This window comes from Peromyscus eremicus, chromosome 12 (assembly GCF_949786415.1).
Source record: "Peromyscus eremicus chromosome 12, PerEre_H2_v1, whole genome shotgun sequence".
Taxonomy (NCBI): domain Eukaryota; kingdom Metazoa; phylum Chordata; class Mammalia; order Rodentia; family Cricetidae; genus Peromyscus; species Peromyscus eremicus.
This window is the reverse complement of record NC_081428.1, coordinates 80,122,746-80,141,709: the sequence shown is the minus strand read 5'-3', so window position 1 is coordinate 80,141,709 and position 18,964 is coordinate 80,122,746. Positions and strand designations below refer to the sequence as shown.

At 44.1% G+C, this 18,964-nt stretch overlaps 1 protein-coding gene across 1 annotated transcript in view; it reads right to left on the bottom strand.

Annotated features, from left to right (window-relative positions):
- Positions 1-18,964, bottom strand: part of Vps8 (VPS8 subunit of CORVET complex) — a 153,509-nt gene that overhangs the window by 35,100 nt on the left and 99,445 nt on the right. Inside the window, exons 22-23 of the mRNA XM_059277052.1 lie at positions 18,627-18,792; positions 2,943-2,996 (exon numbers count right to left, since the gene is read on the bottom strand). Of these exons, the coding sequence (XP_059133035.1) occupies positions 2,943-2,996; positions 18,627-18,792 (220 nt within the window). The remainder of the gene's footprint in view (positions 1-2,942; positions 2,997-18,626; positions 18,793-18,964) is intronic.

Here is an 18,964-nt window from a genome sequence, read left to right as displayed (position 1 = left end):
CTTCCCTGGGGAAGCCTTCCCTGCCTATCCTGGGATAGACACCTACACAGCACATACAGTGTGATAAAAAGATGTGCTAGTACAACTAGGCTTCAGCTCAGGGGTGGTCACTGGCTCTAATTAAGAATTCACATTTCAGGAGTGGCCAGTTAACATGAATTCCCAATGGCAACTTCCAAACCCCTCCACCCCAGCTTTTTATATAATGACCAATACTTAAGACTCTGCAAATGAACTAAAAAAAAAAATCAAAATTTTTAATTGGTAAAATTAATGGCTTGTTAGTCAGTACAGTGAATGCTGGAAATAGACTCTCATTGGTAAAATAAAAGCTATTCAAGATGTGTAAGTAAGGAAGAATACTTGAAAAGTTGTACCTACTCTTATATGAGGAAGGAATAGGTGTACACTTGGCCACTTAAGAATAACACCAAGGGCCATGTGAATGTAGTCCTGGCTTGGTGGTTTTTTGTTTGTTTGTTTGTTTGTTTGTTTGTTTGTATTTTGAGACAAGGTCTCACTATGTATCCCTGGCTGATCTGGAACTCACTACATAGACCAGGCTAGACTCGAACTCATAGAGATCTGCCTGCCTCTGCCTCCCAAGCGCTGGGACTAAAGGTGCTCCCAAGCCTCAGACAGGATGTTCCTTTAGACGACGTGGATGAGAGGAGCAACAGACATCTGTGGTGGCATCCTTCTCTGATTTGGGTCAGACATCTGAAACCACACAGCTAAGGCATTACCAAGTTTGAAAAACAGGTGTATCGATCAACTTCTAAATGAGTAGCTAATAAATTCCTAGCTATATGGCAGAATTTGCTTTCACGAGGCTGCAGAGGAGTAGCTAACCATCCCTCCAAGCCCCTCACTGTTCTTCTAATCACAAAGAACATGAGGTCGCGCAGGACGCTCAGCCATTCAGAAACAAGGCCCCTTCTTGGGGATGCCAGAGCACCCGGCACACTTTACTTGGCATGGTCAAGCTGCACGGTAGTTGTGGGATCACCTGTCTAGTGTTGAGATTCTTGAGGCCAAAGACTGCATTTTCACCTTTTGTCCAATGCTTAGCTCTGCAGCTACATAAAGAAATACTTGATGACTGAGTAAAAACAAGTAAACAACATGGTCAATGGGAAAGGCACACGGGAGTTGACGGCCCATGTTAAATCATGGTGTTCACCACAATACTTGCTACGCATCCAGCACAAATGTTGCACACTTCAACAGCACTTCGTTTAGTTTTTAGGGCCATTCTAAGATCATCACTGTCTCACACGGGAGGAAGAAAGAAGCCAGCTTTTAGAGTCTTTGCGTTTAAGCCCGGTTATATGTGAAGCCTATGCCTTTAATCATCATGTTGGATGTGTGCGGCATGGGTGCTGGTCAAGAGCTCCTACAAACCAATTTCCCTCTGTAATTACTGTAATTATTTCATGTTTACTGGGTGAGATGAACAAGCCTCTACTGTGACTGGCTGCTAACGGTACCCAGAGATTCAGGAAGGTCTGCACAGCAGTGGTCAGAGTTGCTATGGACGTTTGGGAAGGGGCCTAACAGGAGACCCTTCAGTCCTTGGGAACTACGGGAAGCTGGTCACCCCCCCTCCACTGCCTGCTCAGGAGATGAGAACCTGTTTCAAATGTGGTCCTGCCTCCATGTACCACTTGCTCTTAAAGCCCACACCCACGAAGCTCCCAGGCCATGAATCCAAACCCACACGGGAAATGAATCTCCTCTTCTCTGTAGCTGCATTTCACAGTAGTGACAAGAAGCTGACTAACTGCTCAAGTTAAGCCAGGTGGCTCTGAGAAGCCACATTCTACCCCTCAGTCTTGCCTGCCCATGATACTTGGAAAAAGTGCAGAGCTATTCCTGTCTGACTTTTCAGATGTTGGGTCTTGTTTTTATCCTTTTTCTGTTTGAAAATGTCAGAGTTTGCGGGCAGAGAAGAGGGACCGGTGTGTGTCCCACTGCTTTGAAGCTAAAACCAGCTGTGGGTAAACAGAGCCACAAGCTGACGTTTGTGTTCCAGAGACACTTTGCTGACATCATTGCCAGCTAAAATTTAAAAACAGGTTGGAGAGGGCACAAAATCAAAATAAAACACCAAAACCCAGCACTTCAACCATCAGAAAAAGCGGTAAACGAAGGCAAAGGGAAGCCAGGCCACTTACATCCTCAGCACCAGTGGTTCTCAACCTTCCTAACGCTGTGGCCCGTTACAGTTCCTCGGGCTGGGGTGACCCCAACCGTAAAATTATTTTGTTGCCACTTCATAATTACAATTTTGCTGTTGTTATGAATCATAATGTAAACATCTGATATGCAGGGTATCTGATATGCGACCCTGTGAAAGGGTCGGGACCCACAGGTTAAGAATTGCTGCTTCAGACACCAGCTACAGCAGGGTAGAGAAAGGGGCTGTAGAGGTTCTCTTAATGCTGTCTGAGCATGGTTCCGGTCAGAGACTCACAGCCCATCGGCAGGAACAGTGGCACAGAAGACATCCAGTCCAGCATCTTCGATGGCCCTTATGTGGCGTGTGCTGAAAAGCAGTATCTCTAGACAGTTTATTTTGGGCACAGCTACCTGGAGGGAAAACATGTCACTGAGAACACTAGACGGCTTTCCCCTCAGAACATTCTTCATCTGCTATTGCCCTCGGACATGAGGACGTCAGCCCTGGGAGGCTGTGGATGCTAACTCCACAATGCATACAGTACTTAGTTGCCAGGAGACTGATTGCTGAGCCCGAAATCCCAGAGGGCTGGTCTAGAAGAATCAAGGAATCCTAGCAACCCATCAAAGCATCCAATCAGAAACAGCCTGAGAACGTTAACATAAGTAAACAGCACTGCTATTTACAGAAGACTGACCACACCGAAGAATGCGCAGGAAGAGAAGGTAGTTCTCTGGGCCGTTTTGCCTTTAAAACTCACCTTCCTGGCAGGAGGCTCCCCTTTCGACTGATGATATGATGGCGACGTTTTCACCTGGAAAAGGGGGAAACATTTCAGTAACTTTTTAGATTATGGTTAAACTTTATTTGCTCACATTGCCAAAAATTCAACTTAAATGGGTGTAGGCAAGCTTAAAAAAACAATAACAAAACAAAAACCAAAATACCCAAGCTACTTTCAGAGGAACAATGAATACAATTTTACGGAAAAAATTTCTGGAGATCAAAAAGTCAATAGTAAAGCAACCTTGACGTATGATGAGGATACGACCAACAGAATGACGGTGTGTGTTCATGTGATTAGACGTGTGTGGATGTGTACGTGTACAGAGGCCAGAGGGCTTGAGTGTCCTCAAGCGCATCTCCACCTCACGTTTAGAGACAGGGTCTTGCGCTGCACCTGGATTGGCTAGACTGGCTGGTGAACTCATCCACTGCTTCTGCCTCCGCAGAGCTGGGAATACACGTGAGTGGCTTTTTATGTGGCTATTGGGGATCTGAACGAGGGTCCTTATGCTTACATGCCAAGTACTTACCAAGTGAGCCATCACCTTTACCTTCAAAGTGGTTTTGATCAAATGGTGAGAAGCAACATTGTTATGGAGCCTCACTGGTAATGCCGATCAGTGTGGGCACAAGCAATGCTCAGCACTGCAAAGGCCAGGAAGAAGAGAGCTCTTGCTACAATGTGGGTGAATCGCAATTTGAGCTGCACAGAAGTCAGACCAAAAGCACATATGGCTTACAGTTCCACTTATCTAAAATTCTAGATAATGCAAATAATCTGGTGCATTAAGGAACTATTGCATGGCGACCAGGGGTGGGAAACAGTTCCCGGTGGCGCTGGTTGGAGGCAGAGCACGATCGTGAGTAGGTCACTTTATCTGTGCACATCTCAAATCCATGCACATTATCTATAGTTTATATCAATTATCACATAAAAACATTTAGATACTTTGTAGAATACAGCTACATCATTGGTATAGAACTTATAGCTTTATATGCAGTGCTGTGGGATGTTCTGTATGGCAAATGTGTTGCTAATTAGTCAATAAATAAAACACTGATTGGCCATTGGCTAGGCAGGAAGTGTAGGTGGGACAAGGAGGAGAATAAAGCTGGGAAGTGGAAGGCTGAGTCAGAGAGACACTGCCAGCCGCCACCATGATGACAAACAGCATGTGAAGATGCTGGTAAGCCACGAGCTACGTGGCAAAGTATAGATTAATGGGAATGGATTAATTTAAGCTGTAAGAACAGTTAGCAAGAAGCCTGCCATGGCCATACAGTTTGTAACCAATATAAGTCTCTGTGTTTACTTGGTCGAGTCTGAGGCTGTGGGATTTGTCCTGACTGTGGGCCAGGCAGGAAAACTCTAGTTACAATGCTGTGTTAGAAAGAAAGGCTTCAGAGCAAGAATCTGCATTTCAAATTTAAGAAACTAAAAGAGGATGAAAATAAAACCAAACTAAGTAGAAGAAAGGAAATGATACACAGAGACACCAAAACAACACAGGCCACGGCCACTGTGGTTCCCACTAGAATGTGTGGGTAAGCGCTTACTGCCAAAGACCACGAGTACTGGTCACAGGACACGGAGAAATCAAGTCGGTACTGACCAGGAAGCTCCTGCCTGCTGTCCTGTTTGTACAGCACCAAGAGATGCTATGTAGACCACTGGCAATGGAGATCACCAGTAGTCTTTCCAGTTGTGAACCTGTGAGCTGTCATCGTGACGGGAACGGCAAGACCCGTCCCATAGGTGCATGAGCGTTATGCGGGTAACCAACTGCTTTCTGACTGATTTAAGGCCTGCTCTACAGGAGGAAACACATGTGTGGTACTATAATCTGACTAAGAACCCATGGCCTGGGAGCTCACAGGGGAGAACCTGTTACTGTTACTTTTCTAGATGGACACAGAATCAAACTGCCCTCGAAATCCCTGTCTCCACACCCACGAGTTCGTGTGGCTCTCAGGCTTCCTCACAGAAGTGTCTTTGTGCAGCTGGTGGCAGTTAGCACAGAAACTCACCACAGTCAGTGGGACAGCTACACTGCCACCCATCCAAGGCTCGGGGACCATTACAGAAGAGGAGAAGGACAATCTAAAGAGGCAGAGAACCAGAGCAGAACAGAGTCTTCTGGACACACAGCAGCTATGGCTGCCTGCACCAGGTCAACCCAGCCAACATTCCAACACGTCTTGGGGAGAGGCTCATGAGCCCCAACCGCTAAGTGAGAAGCTGCCAACAACAGACAGCTTCTGGGCGAGGCAGAGTCAGCTTTCTTTAAGGATGTGGCCTCTGCTGGGCTGACCCCATTCCAGTGGATGGTCCCATAACCAGGGGTATCGGGCAGCACAAATGGGACCTGGGGGTTATTAAAAAAAGAGGAGATAAAGACGGGAGGGGGTGGAGAGGAGGGGTGGGAAGAATTAGGGGTGGGGGGTAAATATGATCAAAATACATTATATGCATATATGACTTTCTCAAAGAATGAAAATACCACATTAAACATGTCCAAGAACCAGCAGAGACCGGCCGGAGCTCAAGTCTGAATACAGCCGACAGTGGGTTAATGAAGGCTGCCGTTCGTGAGCTGTTAGGTTGAATCGGGAAACAGATTCAAATTTTATCCAAAATGAGCTAGAAATGGTCAAATGACATAAAGAAATAAGATGCAAAAGAGAAATATGAAATAAGACACGACAGAGAACCAAATGAAGTGTGTAAGTTATCGGAAGAATGTGACTATAACGTCTCCCCAATGAGTGTGGCTACCAGCTTGCACTACAATTTAATACTTGAAGTTAGGCTCCTAAAGCAATAAAACACTAGCACTCATAAGCTTTACATTATAACTTCTGAGATGCGTAGGTGTGAAATCATGAGTGAGCCTCATGTTCGCAATGTGGAGGTATAACCTCCTTTTCCACAGCATGGAATAAGGTTCTAAGCAACTCCAAGTTTCCCAGAGAGCATAAGCACCTGTCTTAGTTAGGGCTCTACTGCTGTGAAGACACCATGACAGCAACTCGCATAAAGCAACACATTTCACTGGGGCTGGCTTACAGTTCAGAGGTTTAATCCATTATTGCCATGGTGGGAAGCATGGCAGTGTGCAGGCAGACATGGTGCTGGAGCTCAGAGTTCTATATCTTGATCCAAAGGCAACAGGAAGTGAACTGAGACACTGGATGTGGATAAGACCTCAAAGCCCATCCCCATAGTGACATACTTCCTCCTACAAGATCACACCTACCCCAACAAAGACATATCTCTTAATAATGCCACTCCCTTTGAGGTCATTTTCTTTCAAACCACCACATTCCACTCCATGGCCCCCAAAGGCTTGAAGCCATATCATGACGCAAAAATGCATTCAGTCCAACTTCAAAAGCCCCATAGTCTATAATAGTCTCAAACTTATTTAAAAGTCAAAAGTTCAAAGTCTCTCCTGAGATGCATGCAATCTCTTAACTGTAATCCCCCATAAAATTAAAATTTAAAAGAAGATCACATATTTCCAACGTATAATGGCACATGATATACATTACCATTCTAAAACATGGGAAGGGAGCACAGTGAGGAAATACTGGATCAATGCAAGACTGAAACCCAGCTGGGTAAACTCCAAACTCTGCATCTCCATGTCTGACGTCAAAGTGCTCTTCAGATCTCCAACTCCTTTCAGCTCTGTTGACTGCAACACACTTCTTTCTCTTGGGCTGGTTCCACTCCCTGTTAGCAGCTCCCCTTGGCAGGTGTCCCATGGCTCTGGCATCTCCAACATCTTGGGGTCTCTAAGGCAATCCAGGATTCTCTTTCATAGCTTCATGCAAAAACTTCTCTAGGCTTCCATTCAGGGACATTCCTGACACATGCCTGGCCTCAGCAGCTTTCCTTAATTGTGGAGGCAAATTCCATAGCCCCTTTCTTCTGTCCTTAACTCCAGAACCACGTGGCCGAAGCTGCCAAGTTCTGCTGCTTATTGAGGCTAGAACATGGCCCCCTTGTTCAATTACATCTTCACCAACTTTCTGGTTTTGATGGCTTCCTGAATTCACTGCCTCAGCTTGGCTGTCCTGTAACTGGATCTGTACCAGGCTGGCCTTCAACTCAGTGATCTTTCAATTACATCTTCACCAGCTCTCTCCTTTCAATGATTTCCTTCACTGCCCAAGCTTGGCTGCTTTGGAACTTGCTCTGTAGACCAGGCTGACCTCAAACTCCTGCCTGCTGGGATTAAAGGAGTGCACCACCACACCCAGCTCTAAACTTCTTTAATTCCTTTTCACAAGTTGGAAAATTAGCTGGGTGGGATCTTGCCCTGGGGTCACCACTCCTTTTATTCCATGTGCTAATCTGCTTATCTCCTTGAAAACAGGATTTAGCACCATTCCACTCTTTGGTGCTCCTTTCCTCCTTAAATATTTTTCCTTGCTCAGCTTGCTCTTTTTCATTATATATCTTCATTAGAGTTAACACTAGTAACTACACAATACAGTCTGTACTAGGCTGTTTTGAGATTTCCTCTGCCTAGGGAATTAATCCAAAACTCTCCAACTTTAGTCTCAGGAAAACTTAAGCAGCTACAATCTTCACCAAAATACCACAAGAACAATTTCTAGGCAACATACTAAAATTCTTCTCCTCTGAAACCTCTTAAGCCATCACCCCACAGTTCAAATCACTCTTAGAACCACTGTCTTCCATGCTCCTACTGGTATGGCCCATTAAGCAGCGCTAAAAGCATTCCACTGCTTTCCTAATGCAAAACTCCCAAAGTCTAAATTCCTCCAAACAAAAGCAGGGTCGGGCCTTTCACAGCAATACCCCAGTGTGGTGGCTTGAAAAAAAAATGGCCCCCAAAGGGAGTGGTACTTTTAGGACGTGTGGCCTTGTTGGAGTAGGTGTGGCCTTGTTGGAGGAAGTGTGTCTCTGTGGAAGCAGGCTTTGAAGTCTCATATATGCTCAAGCCATGCACAGTGAGACAGATCACTTCCTGTTGCCTGCCTATTAAGACACAGGACTCTCAGCTTTAGCATCATGTCTGCCTGCACACTGCTATGTCCCATCATGATGATAATGAACTAAACCTCTAAACTCTAAGTGAGCTACCACAATTAAATGTTTTCCGTTATAAGAGTTGCCACGGTCATGGTATCTCTTCACAACAATAGAAACAAAAACTAAGACAGAAGTTGGTACTAGGGACTGGGTGTCTTAGGGTTTCTATGGCTGTAAAGAGGCAACATGACCACAGCAACTCTTATAAAGGAAAACATTTAAATATGGTAGTTGGCTTACAGTTCAGAGGTTTAGTCAACTATCACCATGGTGGAAAGCAAGGCAGCATGCACGCAGACATGGTACTGGAGCTGAGAGTCCTTACATCTTGATCCAAAGGCAACAGGAAGTGAACTGAGACACTGGGTGTAGCATGAGCATATGATACCTCAAAGCCTATCCCCACAGTGACACAATTCCTCCAATAAGGCCACACCTACCCCAACAAAGCCACGCCTCCTAATAGTACCATTCTCTTTGCGGAGCATTTTCTTTCAAAGCACCACAGCATCCCTGTGGATTGTGAAAGCGGAACACTAGTTTCCAGAGGCTGCATTAAGAACAGTTACAGTGCTGACTAGTCAGCAGGTACCTACACAGAAGATGGATTCTCTATCTGTGGAGTGTTTAGGAATTTTAAAGAAACATAAGCAGTAGATTTAAAAGTGAGCAGTTACTTTACTAGACATATGGGAATGTATCTACAATTAGTCTTAATATATATTTGTGATGGTTGGGGTTTTTTTTGTTAACTTGACACCAACTGAGACATCTGGGAAGAGGGTGTCTCAATTGTGAAAATGCCTCCCTAAGACTGGCCTGTAGGCAAGTCTGCCAGGCATTTCCTTGATTAATGATTGATGTGGGAGGGACCAGATCATGGTGGGTGGTGTACCCTTAGCAGGTGGTTCTGGGTTGTATAAGAAAGCAGGCTAAGCATGCCATGAGGAGAAAACCAGTAAGTAGCACTCCTTCATGGCTGGGTTCCTGCCTTGACTTCCCTCAGTGCTGGACTGTGCCCTGAGAATTGTGAAAGGAAATAAACTCTTTCCTCCCCAAGTTGCTTTTGGTCATGGTGTTTTATCACAACAACAGACACCCTAACTAAGACAAATCTCACTAGTCATATGGAGATGATTAAAAAGGAGAGAAATAACATATAACATATTTTGAGATTTTGTGTGCCAAGCACCATGGCAGGCCCATTACGGGCACAATTTTATTTAACCCACACTCCCTCTTTTCGTATGGCTTCTGCTACCCATTTTAGAGATGAGAAAACTAAGTATAGTGTTGGAGGAAGACCGTGTGCTCTGAACTGTTGTCTAAGCAGACTCAAGTTTCCTGTCTCTAGGATTTAGGCTTTTAACTGTTATATTATCTAATATCTTGGCTGACAGAAAAACAGGAAGGCTCCCACAGAAATGAAGGTCCTAAGGCATGCTGTTAAGTTCCGAGGAAGGAATGGAAAGAAGTCACTAAATGGCACAAAACACCCCCTTCCTGTTTTACTTCAGATGACTGAGCCAGTCATCACACCTGAGACGTCTGCCCTCAGGTTATCTGAATTAAATGAAAGATGAGTTTTCTTCAGTTAGCTTTTGTGAGCACCCAGGCTGGGAATACAAAATCGTATCTACTAAGAATTGTGAGTACACTGCTAATTTCTAGTACTGCTAACTGCTTAACGATCACAACCCTGCTGGTTTTATTCAGGCTGTAACACTGACCCATGCTCATGATGACTTTCCAGCTGTGTCCGTACGATGAAAACTAAGACACCCAGCAGTGTATCTGCAGTGTCTGCCGATACCGAAAGGGCCACAGTGGAGCATCTTACGCCAGACAAAGACCAAAAAGGACAAAATGATACGGTTCCGCCAGTTTCTTCACAGCTTCCATGGGAACCCCTCCCTCTACAGATTTCTGTAGTTTCTTTATATTTCAAGAAGGAAAACTGAAAAAACCCAGTTAAACAATGAATACTGCCTTTGCTGGATTTGTTTTGTGTTTTGTTTGTTTGTTTTTCTACCGTTCTTATTTTCCCTGACAATTTCATACATGTATATAATGTATTTTGATAATATATTTCTCCCTTTATGGATCTAACATACATAAAATGACTTCAAACCCTTAAAAGATAAAATATTACCTAAGTCTGGACTATTAAATATTCAAGGTATTATTGGTCTTTGCTGCTATATAGAAATACAATCATTTTTAATAATATTGAGCTTATATTCTAGAAGTCTGCCAATAATTATCTATAGATTCTTGTGATAAACTCTGAGAAACTCCAAAAAAATCAAACACCAACAAAATTGATAACAAAGTAAATCTAAAGGATATAGTTCTTCAAATATAGAACTTAAAAGTATAGACCCAAGCATGATGAAACAGAAAATATGAACAGCTTGTAGCTATTAATGAAATTCAATTTCTTATAGAACAAAACTCTGAATCCGGTAGTGAATTCCAGCACATATTAGTACCCCATTTGGGAAGTCAGGATATACACTTATTGACTATAAATAAAACATAACCATTACTGTAGGCTGGCTGGCTGGTCCCAGGTTCTGCATCCAAATGATGGATTAGAAGTCTAAACAAGTGCACTGTGTCCCAGGCTCAGGGCAGCTCCTCCAGTCTCAGGTGAGGAGTCTGCAGCACATAGTAGCACAATGACAGTAGTCCCCATTGCTGTCACATGACCACAGAAGTAGGAACGTGTTGCAAGCATCCCTCCCCCCCCCCCCCCACAGGGTTTCTCTGTATAGTTTTGGTGCCTGTCCTGGACCTCACTCTGTAGACCAGGCTGGCCTCGAACTCACAGAGATCCATCTGCCTCTGCCTCCTGAGTGCTGGGATTAAAGGCATGCGCCACCACCGCCCAGCACAAGTATTCTTGCTTTCACCACATGTTGGAACATGGTGCAGGAATGGAACTGTGTGAGGAGGAGAATTCTGAGGCTTGTGAGAACACTCCAAGAAAAAGACAAGAGTCTAGAGACCTCAGTTCCTTTAAAAACATGGAATTGTTCTTAGAATCTGTTTTTGTACCTTTCCCAGGTGTAGCAGATAGAGGAGTTGACTTCAGATTATTCATTATGGCTTGCTGTTGCTATTCAATTAAATGTTTAAACTATGCTTTGTGTGCCTCTATGGAAAAACGTGTTTTTGCCATGCATGGCTTGTCCGTGTGACTGTACACAGATTGAACGCATGAGAACTTTACTTGTGTGACCTTTCTTAACCCTCAGGGTATAAACTGTCTGAGGCTCTGGATAAAGCTGGTTATCACCTAAGACTTCATTAGTTTGTCTCATTTATCAGCGCCATTCTCCCAGGTCCCTCCACCTTTAGAGCAGTGACACCATGTGACTTTCAGAAACTTCCGAAAGCATGACTTGGATTAAGGGTGAAAACTGCCGGTTGTCCAGATGGCCCTTTCAGGTTCCAAAGTCTGCAAGAGCTGGACTTGACAGTCCTTGGTGTGACATACCATGCCATCAATACTCGGGAAGTCATGCCAGATGTACAGTGTAGCTTGCAAAAAGTGATCTATTTTTAACTTCTGCTATGATCTTTTTGAAAAGGGAGAAAGATTTTCAAAGAAAAGTAGGTATTTGAGCTTAAAAAATGACCTCATGCACAGCTCTGCAGACATTTTCAAGGAAGTCCGGAACTAGATGTGGTGACTCACGAGAGAAATCTGCTCTCTTGAGATTAAGTCTGGGAGCCTCTGATGTGCAACAGAAGAGGTTCAGCAGCCCCTGAGAAAGGTCTTCCTTTTGTTTAAAAAGATTCCTCTGGAAATGCCTCAGGCAATTCAGCTATAAATCCAGGTGCAAGATAACAGACCTGGGAATATGGGTGATGGGGCTGAGTGACAGCCTTAATGATGATGAACATGTCAAACCTTTGTGAGCTTCGTTAACAAAATGACTCCTGACTCTGGTAATCTAAAGTTTAAGTGAAAGAGGAGCATCACCATTATTTTCTTTAAAAAGTCTCACTTCTTTCTGACTTTATTAGAAGGAATATATACACACTGACAGAAACCTAAGCAGAAGACAGTCGAACCCCACAGCAGTCACAACCATGAGCACCACAGCCACATTCCTGCTGGGTTTCCATACTGGACATTAACCAGTAGTTCACACATGAATATTTTCCTCCAGTGTGGTGTTTTTCATGGCTACAAAGTTCATTCACTGAATGGAGGTACTATAACTAATTTAATCAACTGTGGGCTTAGGGATATCTCATTCCTTTCAACTTTTTAGGTATTAAAAACGTTGTCATAAGCATCCCAAGTTTGTAACACTGGGCCCTCAAGCTTGACTACCTGTTTGACTTCTGCAATTCCATGCCTCAAGAGCACAAGCATTTAATAAAAATCGTTGCCAGATTGTCTCCAAAATGGGCCCCAAAGCCTTCTCTCAGAAACCCACGACGCTCTGACACCAGAAGGACTGTGAACCAAATAGTACAGTGCAGAAGAGAGCATGATGGTTTGGTGTCAAGCCTCTTCTGACAGCAAAATCCAACTGAGCCACAGCAAGCTACGAAGAGCTTTTATTAACTGCACAGGACCATCTGGTTAGGGACGCTGCTGAGTTCACCCCGGGACTACTATTTAGCGTACAATCCATGGGCTAATGTTCTCATATGTGTGCCGGACTCTCTCCTTCTGTTGCTAAGCAATGCTGTTCACAAACCATCTCCTCTGCAAATGTCCATTCTGCTGGAAACCTCATCTTTCATTTAGACACTGCTGTTTTAATCTCCAGATGCTTTGACACTTCCTAACCTTGATCTCCCTAGTCAACATATTCAATCTTCACTGTGGTTTTGTGAGCATATGATAATTTTAAATGTTCTATCAATTCTATCACCTGTATCATTTCTGGGTCAAAAACTGTCAATTTTGACATATTTTCCTGCCTCTTTGCTCACCGGGGAGTGGGAATTCTACCTCGTTAGGTGTTGTCCATGTTCTAAATTTTTGTAGACTCTTGAGCTTTGCTCTAAATAGCTGTAAGTAGTTCTATCTTTTAGGGCTTCCTTTTAAGCTTTGTTGGTGGGATCAAAACAGCACTTAGCCCTAATCCTCTCCTCTTCCTTCACAGTGAAACCATCTTTGGGGGGGTCTTAATGCACTGTGGGTGTTAAGCTTTGCATATGTACTGGGGGAACAGACCTTACTCCTGGCTATCCATCCATCTAGGACACTGTTCCATCTAATGCTCTTAAACCTCAAGTTGTCATCTGGCCTCTCTCGGAGCTGCTCTTGTTCTGACTCCCGCAAACCCTTGTCTCCTCTGAGTTCCCGGGTTCTCTTCTTCTCTGAGACTGGGGCTTTGCCTCAGTTCCTCTTTCCTCACCAATGACTTAGCAAGTTTCCTCAAGTAGGTTTTGGGCAATCCTACCTTTTATGTCCTTTGTCACTGTGGTAGTTTGAATGTAATTGGCCCCCCATAAGCTCATAGGGAATGGCATTATTAGGTGTGACTTTGTTGGAGTGGGTATGGCCTTGTTAGAGGAAGTGTGTCATTGTGGGGGCAGGTTTTGAGGTTTCCTATGGTTAGGATACCACGCAGTGTCTCAGTCAACTTCCTGTTGCCTGCAAAATGTAGGACTCTCAGCTACATCTCCAGTACCACGTCTGCCTACATGCCACCATGATGCCTCCAGCAGATGAGGGTGACAACAGACAGGACACCAACTTCTGACCTCCCCATACAGGGTGCACTCACATCTTACAAACTCAGCCTCTACACATAGAAACACACATACACACATGCAAACACACACACACACACACACACACACACACACACCCGCATGCACAAAAAGGGTATTTTTAAATGTGTGCCAGTTTAATAAATATTTCTAAGAGCCTGCTACTTTAGTAAGTTAAAGCAATGGCATACTGCTATTTCAATGTATATTACTTTGAACACTGACAAGATGAGTATTTTCACATTGTGGGGGAGTAGAATTTTTTAAGTCCTTCCTTTATATGTCCACCAAAAATATAGTTACGCACAACGGCTGAAAATTCTTTTTTCATTACTGTTATTCTCAGGTGTCTTGGACACAAGCCTTTGCTGACTGGTAGGAATGTTAAGCCATTCATTACAATAGATCTGGAAAAGAGGTTTAGTAATAGGTGTGGCTATCTGTGCACAACCCGGTCCTGGGCCATATCACAGCCTTTGTTTTAAAACTATCAGTGTTTCCGGTGACCAAACACGCTCGTCCCTGCTCCTTCCTCACCAGTTTCCACATTTACAGTCCCCCCCCACCCCCAACACAGCTCACAGTGTTGCTCAGAAGGTCTCACACTCCAGGGACCTTCCTGCCTCAGCTTTCCGAGTAGCTGGGCCTGCAGGCATGTGGCACAGTGCCCTCCGCTTCCCTCCTCAGACCCCTTCTGCATCCTGTTGTGTTGTTTGAAATGTTTTTTTTTTTTTAAACATGGCTGCTAACTTTGTACCTGTCCGAGATGAGCTTAAAGGTTCTATCTGTAGATAAGTATATTCCCTGCTGCTCAATCCAACGTTCTCACCTATAACATTCTATTTGCCTCTCACACCAACTGTGTACCTGTGACAATTCAAAACTACAATGTAATGTTTGAGATCTACTAAATCTTTTTTTCTTTGAATTTGTACTTTAAAATTAATATAAATTCAATAGTCACTTTTAAAAAATTTAATAGTGAGTTCACCTCATCTAATGCTAGTGGAGGTATTATGTTACTTTGAATTTAATAAGTGAATAAATTAAGATGAAACTGAAATCATTTGATATTAATATAAATGAATAAACGTATTGAGATACTAGACTAGGATGCTGAATACTTCAACTGAAATTAGTTTCTCTTGTGCATTTTATCTGTGTACGGAGAGAAACAGAGTGAGACAGCCCAGCCAAGACGACACTGGCTCTGAGATCCCCGAGAGTAAGCAAAGAAACTCATTTGGATCATTTCTCTTCGTTATTCAGGATCAAATCCTTATTCCAGGAGAAAGAGGTGTTCTGGGGAATCACTTATGTCCTGGTCATGTCAATTTGTTGGTAGACAACTAGTATGTAAATTTGATTGGCTGTATGTATTGGCTGACATGAAGTTAGGTAAGAATAGCAGGAGACAGCGCTTGACCAGCCAGGACCACAGGTTTGCAAAGGAGTAAGTGTTGCATGGAGCTGAGCTGGAGTCAGAAGCTGGAGAATTTACTATCAGTTATCACCTTTCCCAAAAAGATAAAATCAAAAGCTCTTTGACAGGATGGTGTTCCAAGGGCAATGGGATATTTCAAACACATTCAATCATCCTGTGTACAGAGAGAAGCATGTGAAAGCCGAGTGGCTCCTGCCATGCTCTCTCTCTGGACAGAGGTAAGCAGGATGGACAGATCTTCAAAGAAAACTAAAGAATCAAAGGAAAACTTGCTGACAGTGAACTTTAGTGAAAACCACCATACTACGGAATTGATACTTATGACTTAAAGTTTATGATTAGAAATGTGAATGACGCATACGATGTGGAGGACAATCAAGCGGCAATACATGTACATCTGTTTTACAGTTAGAGTTACCAGGCAGTTTCCTGGAAGGATGGAGGGGCAGTGTTCTGAAAATCATGAGTTCAAACACTGGCTCTCCCCTCTGAGCTGCATTTGTTTCTTCAGTTGTAAAATCAGGACTATCTCACCCTCATAAAGTTGGTGTGAAGCTAAACACTTCATGTATCTGATATGGTTCATATCAACCCTTTCCTTGTGGGCCCTATCTGCCACACAGAATAGACACCCACAGGGAGAAACGCTGTTGACATGGATGTCTAATTTTTAAAGTATTTACCTTTCTTACATGCACTGAGGAGGTAAAAGGAAAGGCAGGCAAACTGAGTGTTTTCTTTTGCAGTGCCTGAGGTATGGAGATGTGGGAATGAATATACTGTAAATGGTTTCAGAACTTAACATGAGCTTAGAGTTTTCTCTTATAGAGAGCAGTAAGCTGACTTTAAAATTTATAATGAGGTTTTCAATGAAAACGAGGGAGGGGAAGTCCCGTTTTTTTCCTATTTAAACTACAGAGCTTGCTGCCATTGTGACTTTAAGTGTAGGGGTCATGTAGGCAGCCCAGGCAAGGCATTTAGAGGATGAGTCAGTCACAACATCCAGGACATCTGTCTGTAGGTAACTGAGAGAACATGAGCAGGGGTCCCCCAATTGTAAGTGGTATTTTTTTTTTCCAGAGCTGAGGACCGAACCCAGGGCCTTGCGCTTGCTAGGCAAGCGCTCTACCACTGAGCTAAATCCCCAACCCCGGTAAACAGTATTTTAAGATGTTCACATTGCTCTTTTTAGTTACATAAAATTTTAAAACTGGGATGCTGATGTAAAGTAGAGTGGTTGTTATTCACAGTACATACTGTGTGATGCCCTGGAACTCTTGTTTACCGTTCATGTTGCAAAACCCCAAACACTAGCCATGCTAAGCTCAAGAGCTACATCTGCCTTGGCAGCGTTTTGCAAAGAGTGATAAGAAACCGACTTTATACCAGATGGACTGGTGGTAACAAGGGCCTTTACTGTTCTTTTCAGTGGAATCTTTTTGGTCAAACTGTAACTGGCTAGTATTATATTTATATAGAGGGTCTCTTTTCCTTACAGATGCATTTTCCTACTCATAGCCAACCAGTAAATGTATTATCTGTTTCAAAAAATTGTAATGAGCCAAGTGGTGGCGCACGCGTTTAATCCCAGCCCTTGGGAGACAGAGGCAGAGGCAAGCAGATCTCTGTGAGTTTGTGGCCAGCCTGGTCTACAGAGCAAGTTCCCAGGACAGCCAGCGCTACATAGAGAAACTCAAAACCAACACGCACGCATGCATACACACACACACACACACACACACACACACACACACACACACACACGCACACACACACACACAATGAAAGGCAGCAGAAGTAGAGTAGTCAAATGTCAGAATTAAAAGCAAAGCTGAAGGACTCACACAACTTTGCAGCCAAATTTCCCATACAGTGACAGAATCAGAAAACTGACAGATACTTGTATCACTGAAAAGAGTTCAGAGTATGTGCTAACCAATTTTTTACTAAGGTACAAAGACCATTCAATGACTAAGAACATGCAAAAGGCTAAGTCCCCACGCCCAGTTCACATTCCACATGCAAAGTCAGTCAAAATGCATCAGGAGCTTCCGGGGCTTGAGGGCGGTGAGGAGAGGCTGGGTTCCAAGACAGATGGCGACTTACACCTTACACCTTATGCGGGAGGTGACGCTTGTGAGGGAGCTCTTCACCTCTAGACCTAACCATGGTCGTGTCCTAATGCACATCCTCTTCTGCTGAGAGCAGAGGTTTGCTCTCTATCACGTCTGCCTCATTTTTCCTCTTACCTACCCATCTTATTCCCCTCCCCATTTTCCCTTGCAGGGGCAGCTGACATAATCTCCCATGATTTTTTACATCTGACTCAGGTACACTCATTTTCTGTTCTTCTGGCATGGTTCATCTGTGTTTGTCATGCAGTAAGAATACAATTATTGGCCTTTGTCCCTTGGTCCTGGCAAAGAGCTCTTTAAAATCTGGAACTGGGGTTGTGAAGTTAAGAGTACTGACTGCTCTTCCAGAGGACCCAGGTTCAATTCCCAGCACCTACGGGGTAGCTCATAACCTTCTGTAATTCCATTTCCAAGAAGTCCAACGCCCTCTTTCTGCCCCCCTTGGGCACTGCATGTACGTTGTACACAGACATACAAACTCATACAGGTAAAATACTCATATACATAAAGTAAAAATAAATAAATCTAAAAAACAAACAAAAAAAACCAATTCCACTTTTGAATCTCCTCTGTAAGAAGAGCACTTTTTTTCTTTTCTTTTGTGGTTTTTCGAGACAGGGTTTCTCTGTGTAGCCCTGACTGTCCTGGAACTTGCTCTGTAGACCAGGCCAGCCTCAAACTCACAGAGATTCACCTGCCTCTGCCTCCCAAGTGCTATGCCACCTTGGTGTGTGCCACCCCCGCCCTTTCAAGAAGAGCACTTTTCGTGTGCCAATGAGATGACTGGGAGCTGGGGACCCCTGTATAGTTTGGGAATGAGGGCTGGTGCCAGGAAGATTAAGCTAGGGGTTGAGGTTTCGAACTTTGAGCTCTATTCCCAGCCTCCAGGGGCAGTGAGAAGTTTCTGAAATGCACACGCTGCACCAAGATCTTTCGGGAAAGAAACATGCACAGAGCACACAAGCAGCAGCTGTCCATCACCAGCTCCAAGACAGTGGTGATGCCACGCTCTTCCCGGGCGGGTGCTCGTCTGTCCTCGCTGACCTGCCACTCTGGCTAAGGTCCCCGACAGAGGACAGAACACATCTCATCAGTGTGTCGGTGCAGAGCAGACAGGCTCTTCACACCCTCCACACGACTGAGCAGGAGATGTCACGCATTCCGTTTCTATCAGGTAATTTGGAGGCTTATGGGACCTGACGACACAGGCCAGGCCTGCCAGACTGACGAGAAAAGCACAGGCCACGCCAGCGCTGAACCGAGTCTCACCTGTGAGGAGGTTAGCCGGCCTTTCTTATTCTCAGAAGGATTTTCACTGACTTTGCCCGCTCTATTACTTGAGCTGCATTTGTAACACGTCCATCTGGTCTGGCCCTCAATTTCCAGGGTGCATTCCTTGCTTTGTAGACAGAATGAATGATACAAATGGCCACAGCTGCAAAATGAAGACACATTTGTACTTTTCCTTAGTATAAAGTCCATAAACATGAATTATGATAGGGTAGGGTGGTATACTTGTATGTGGTGAAGAAAAATCCAAAATGAACTAGTGGCTGGCTGTACAGGGACAAGAATCAGCAGGGACATGTACTCACTGATATCCTCCC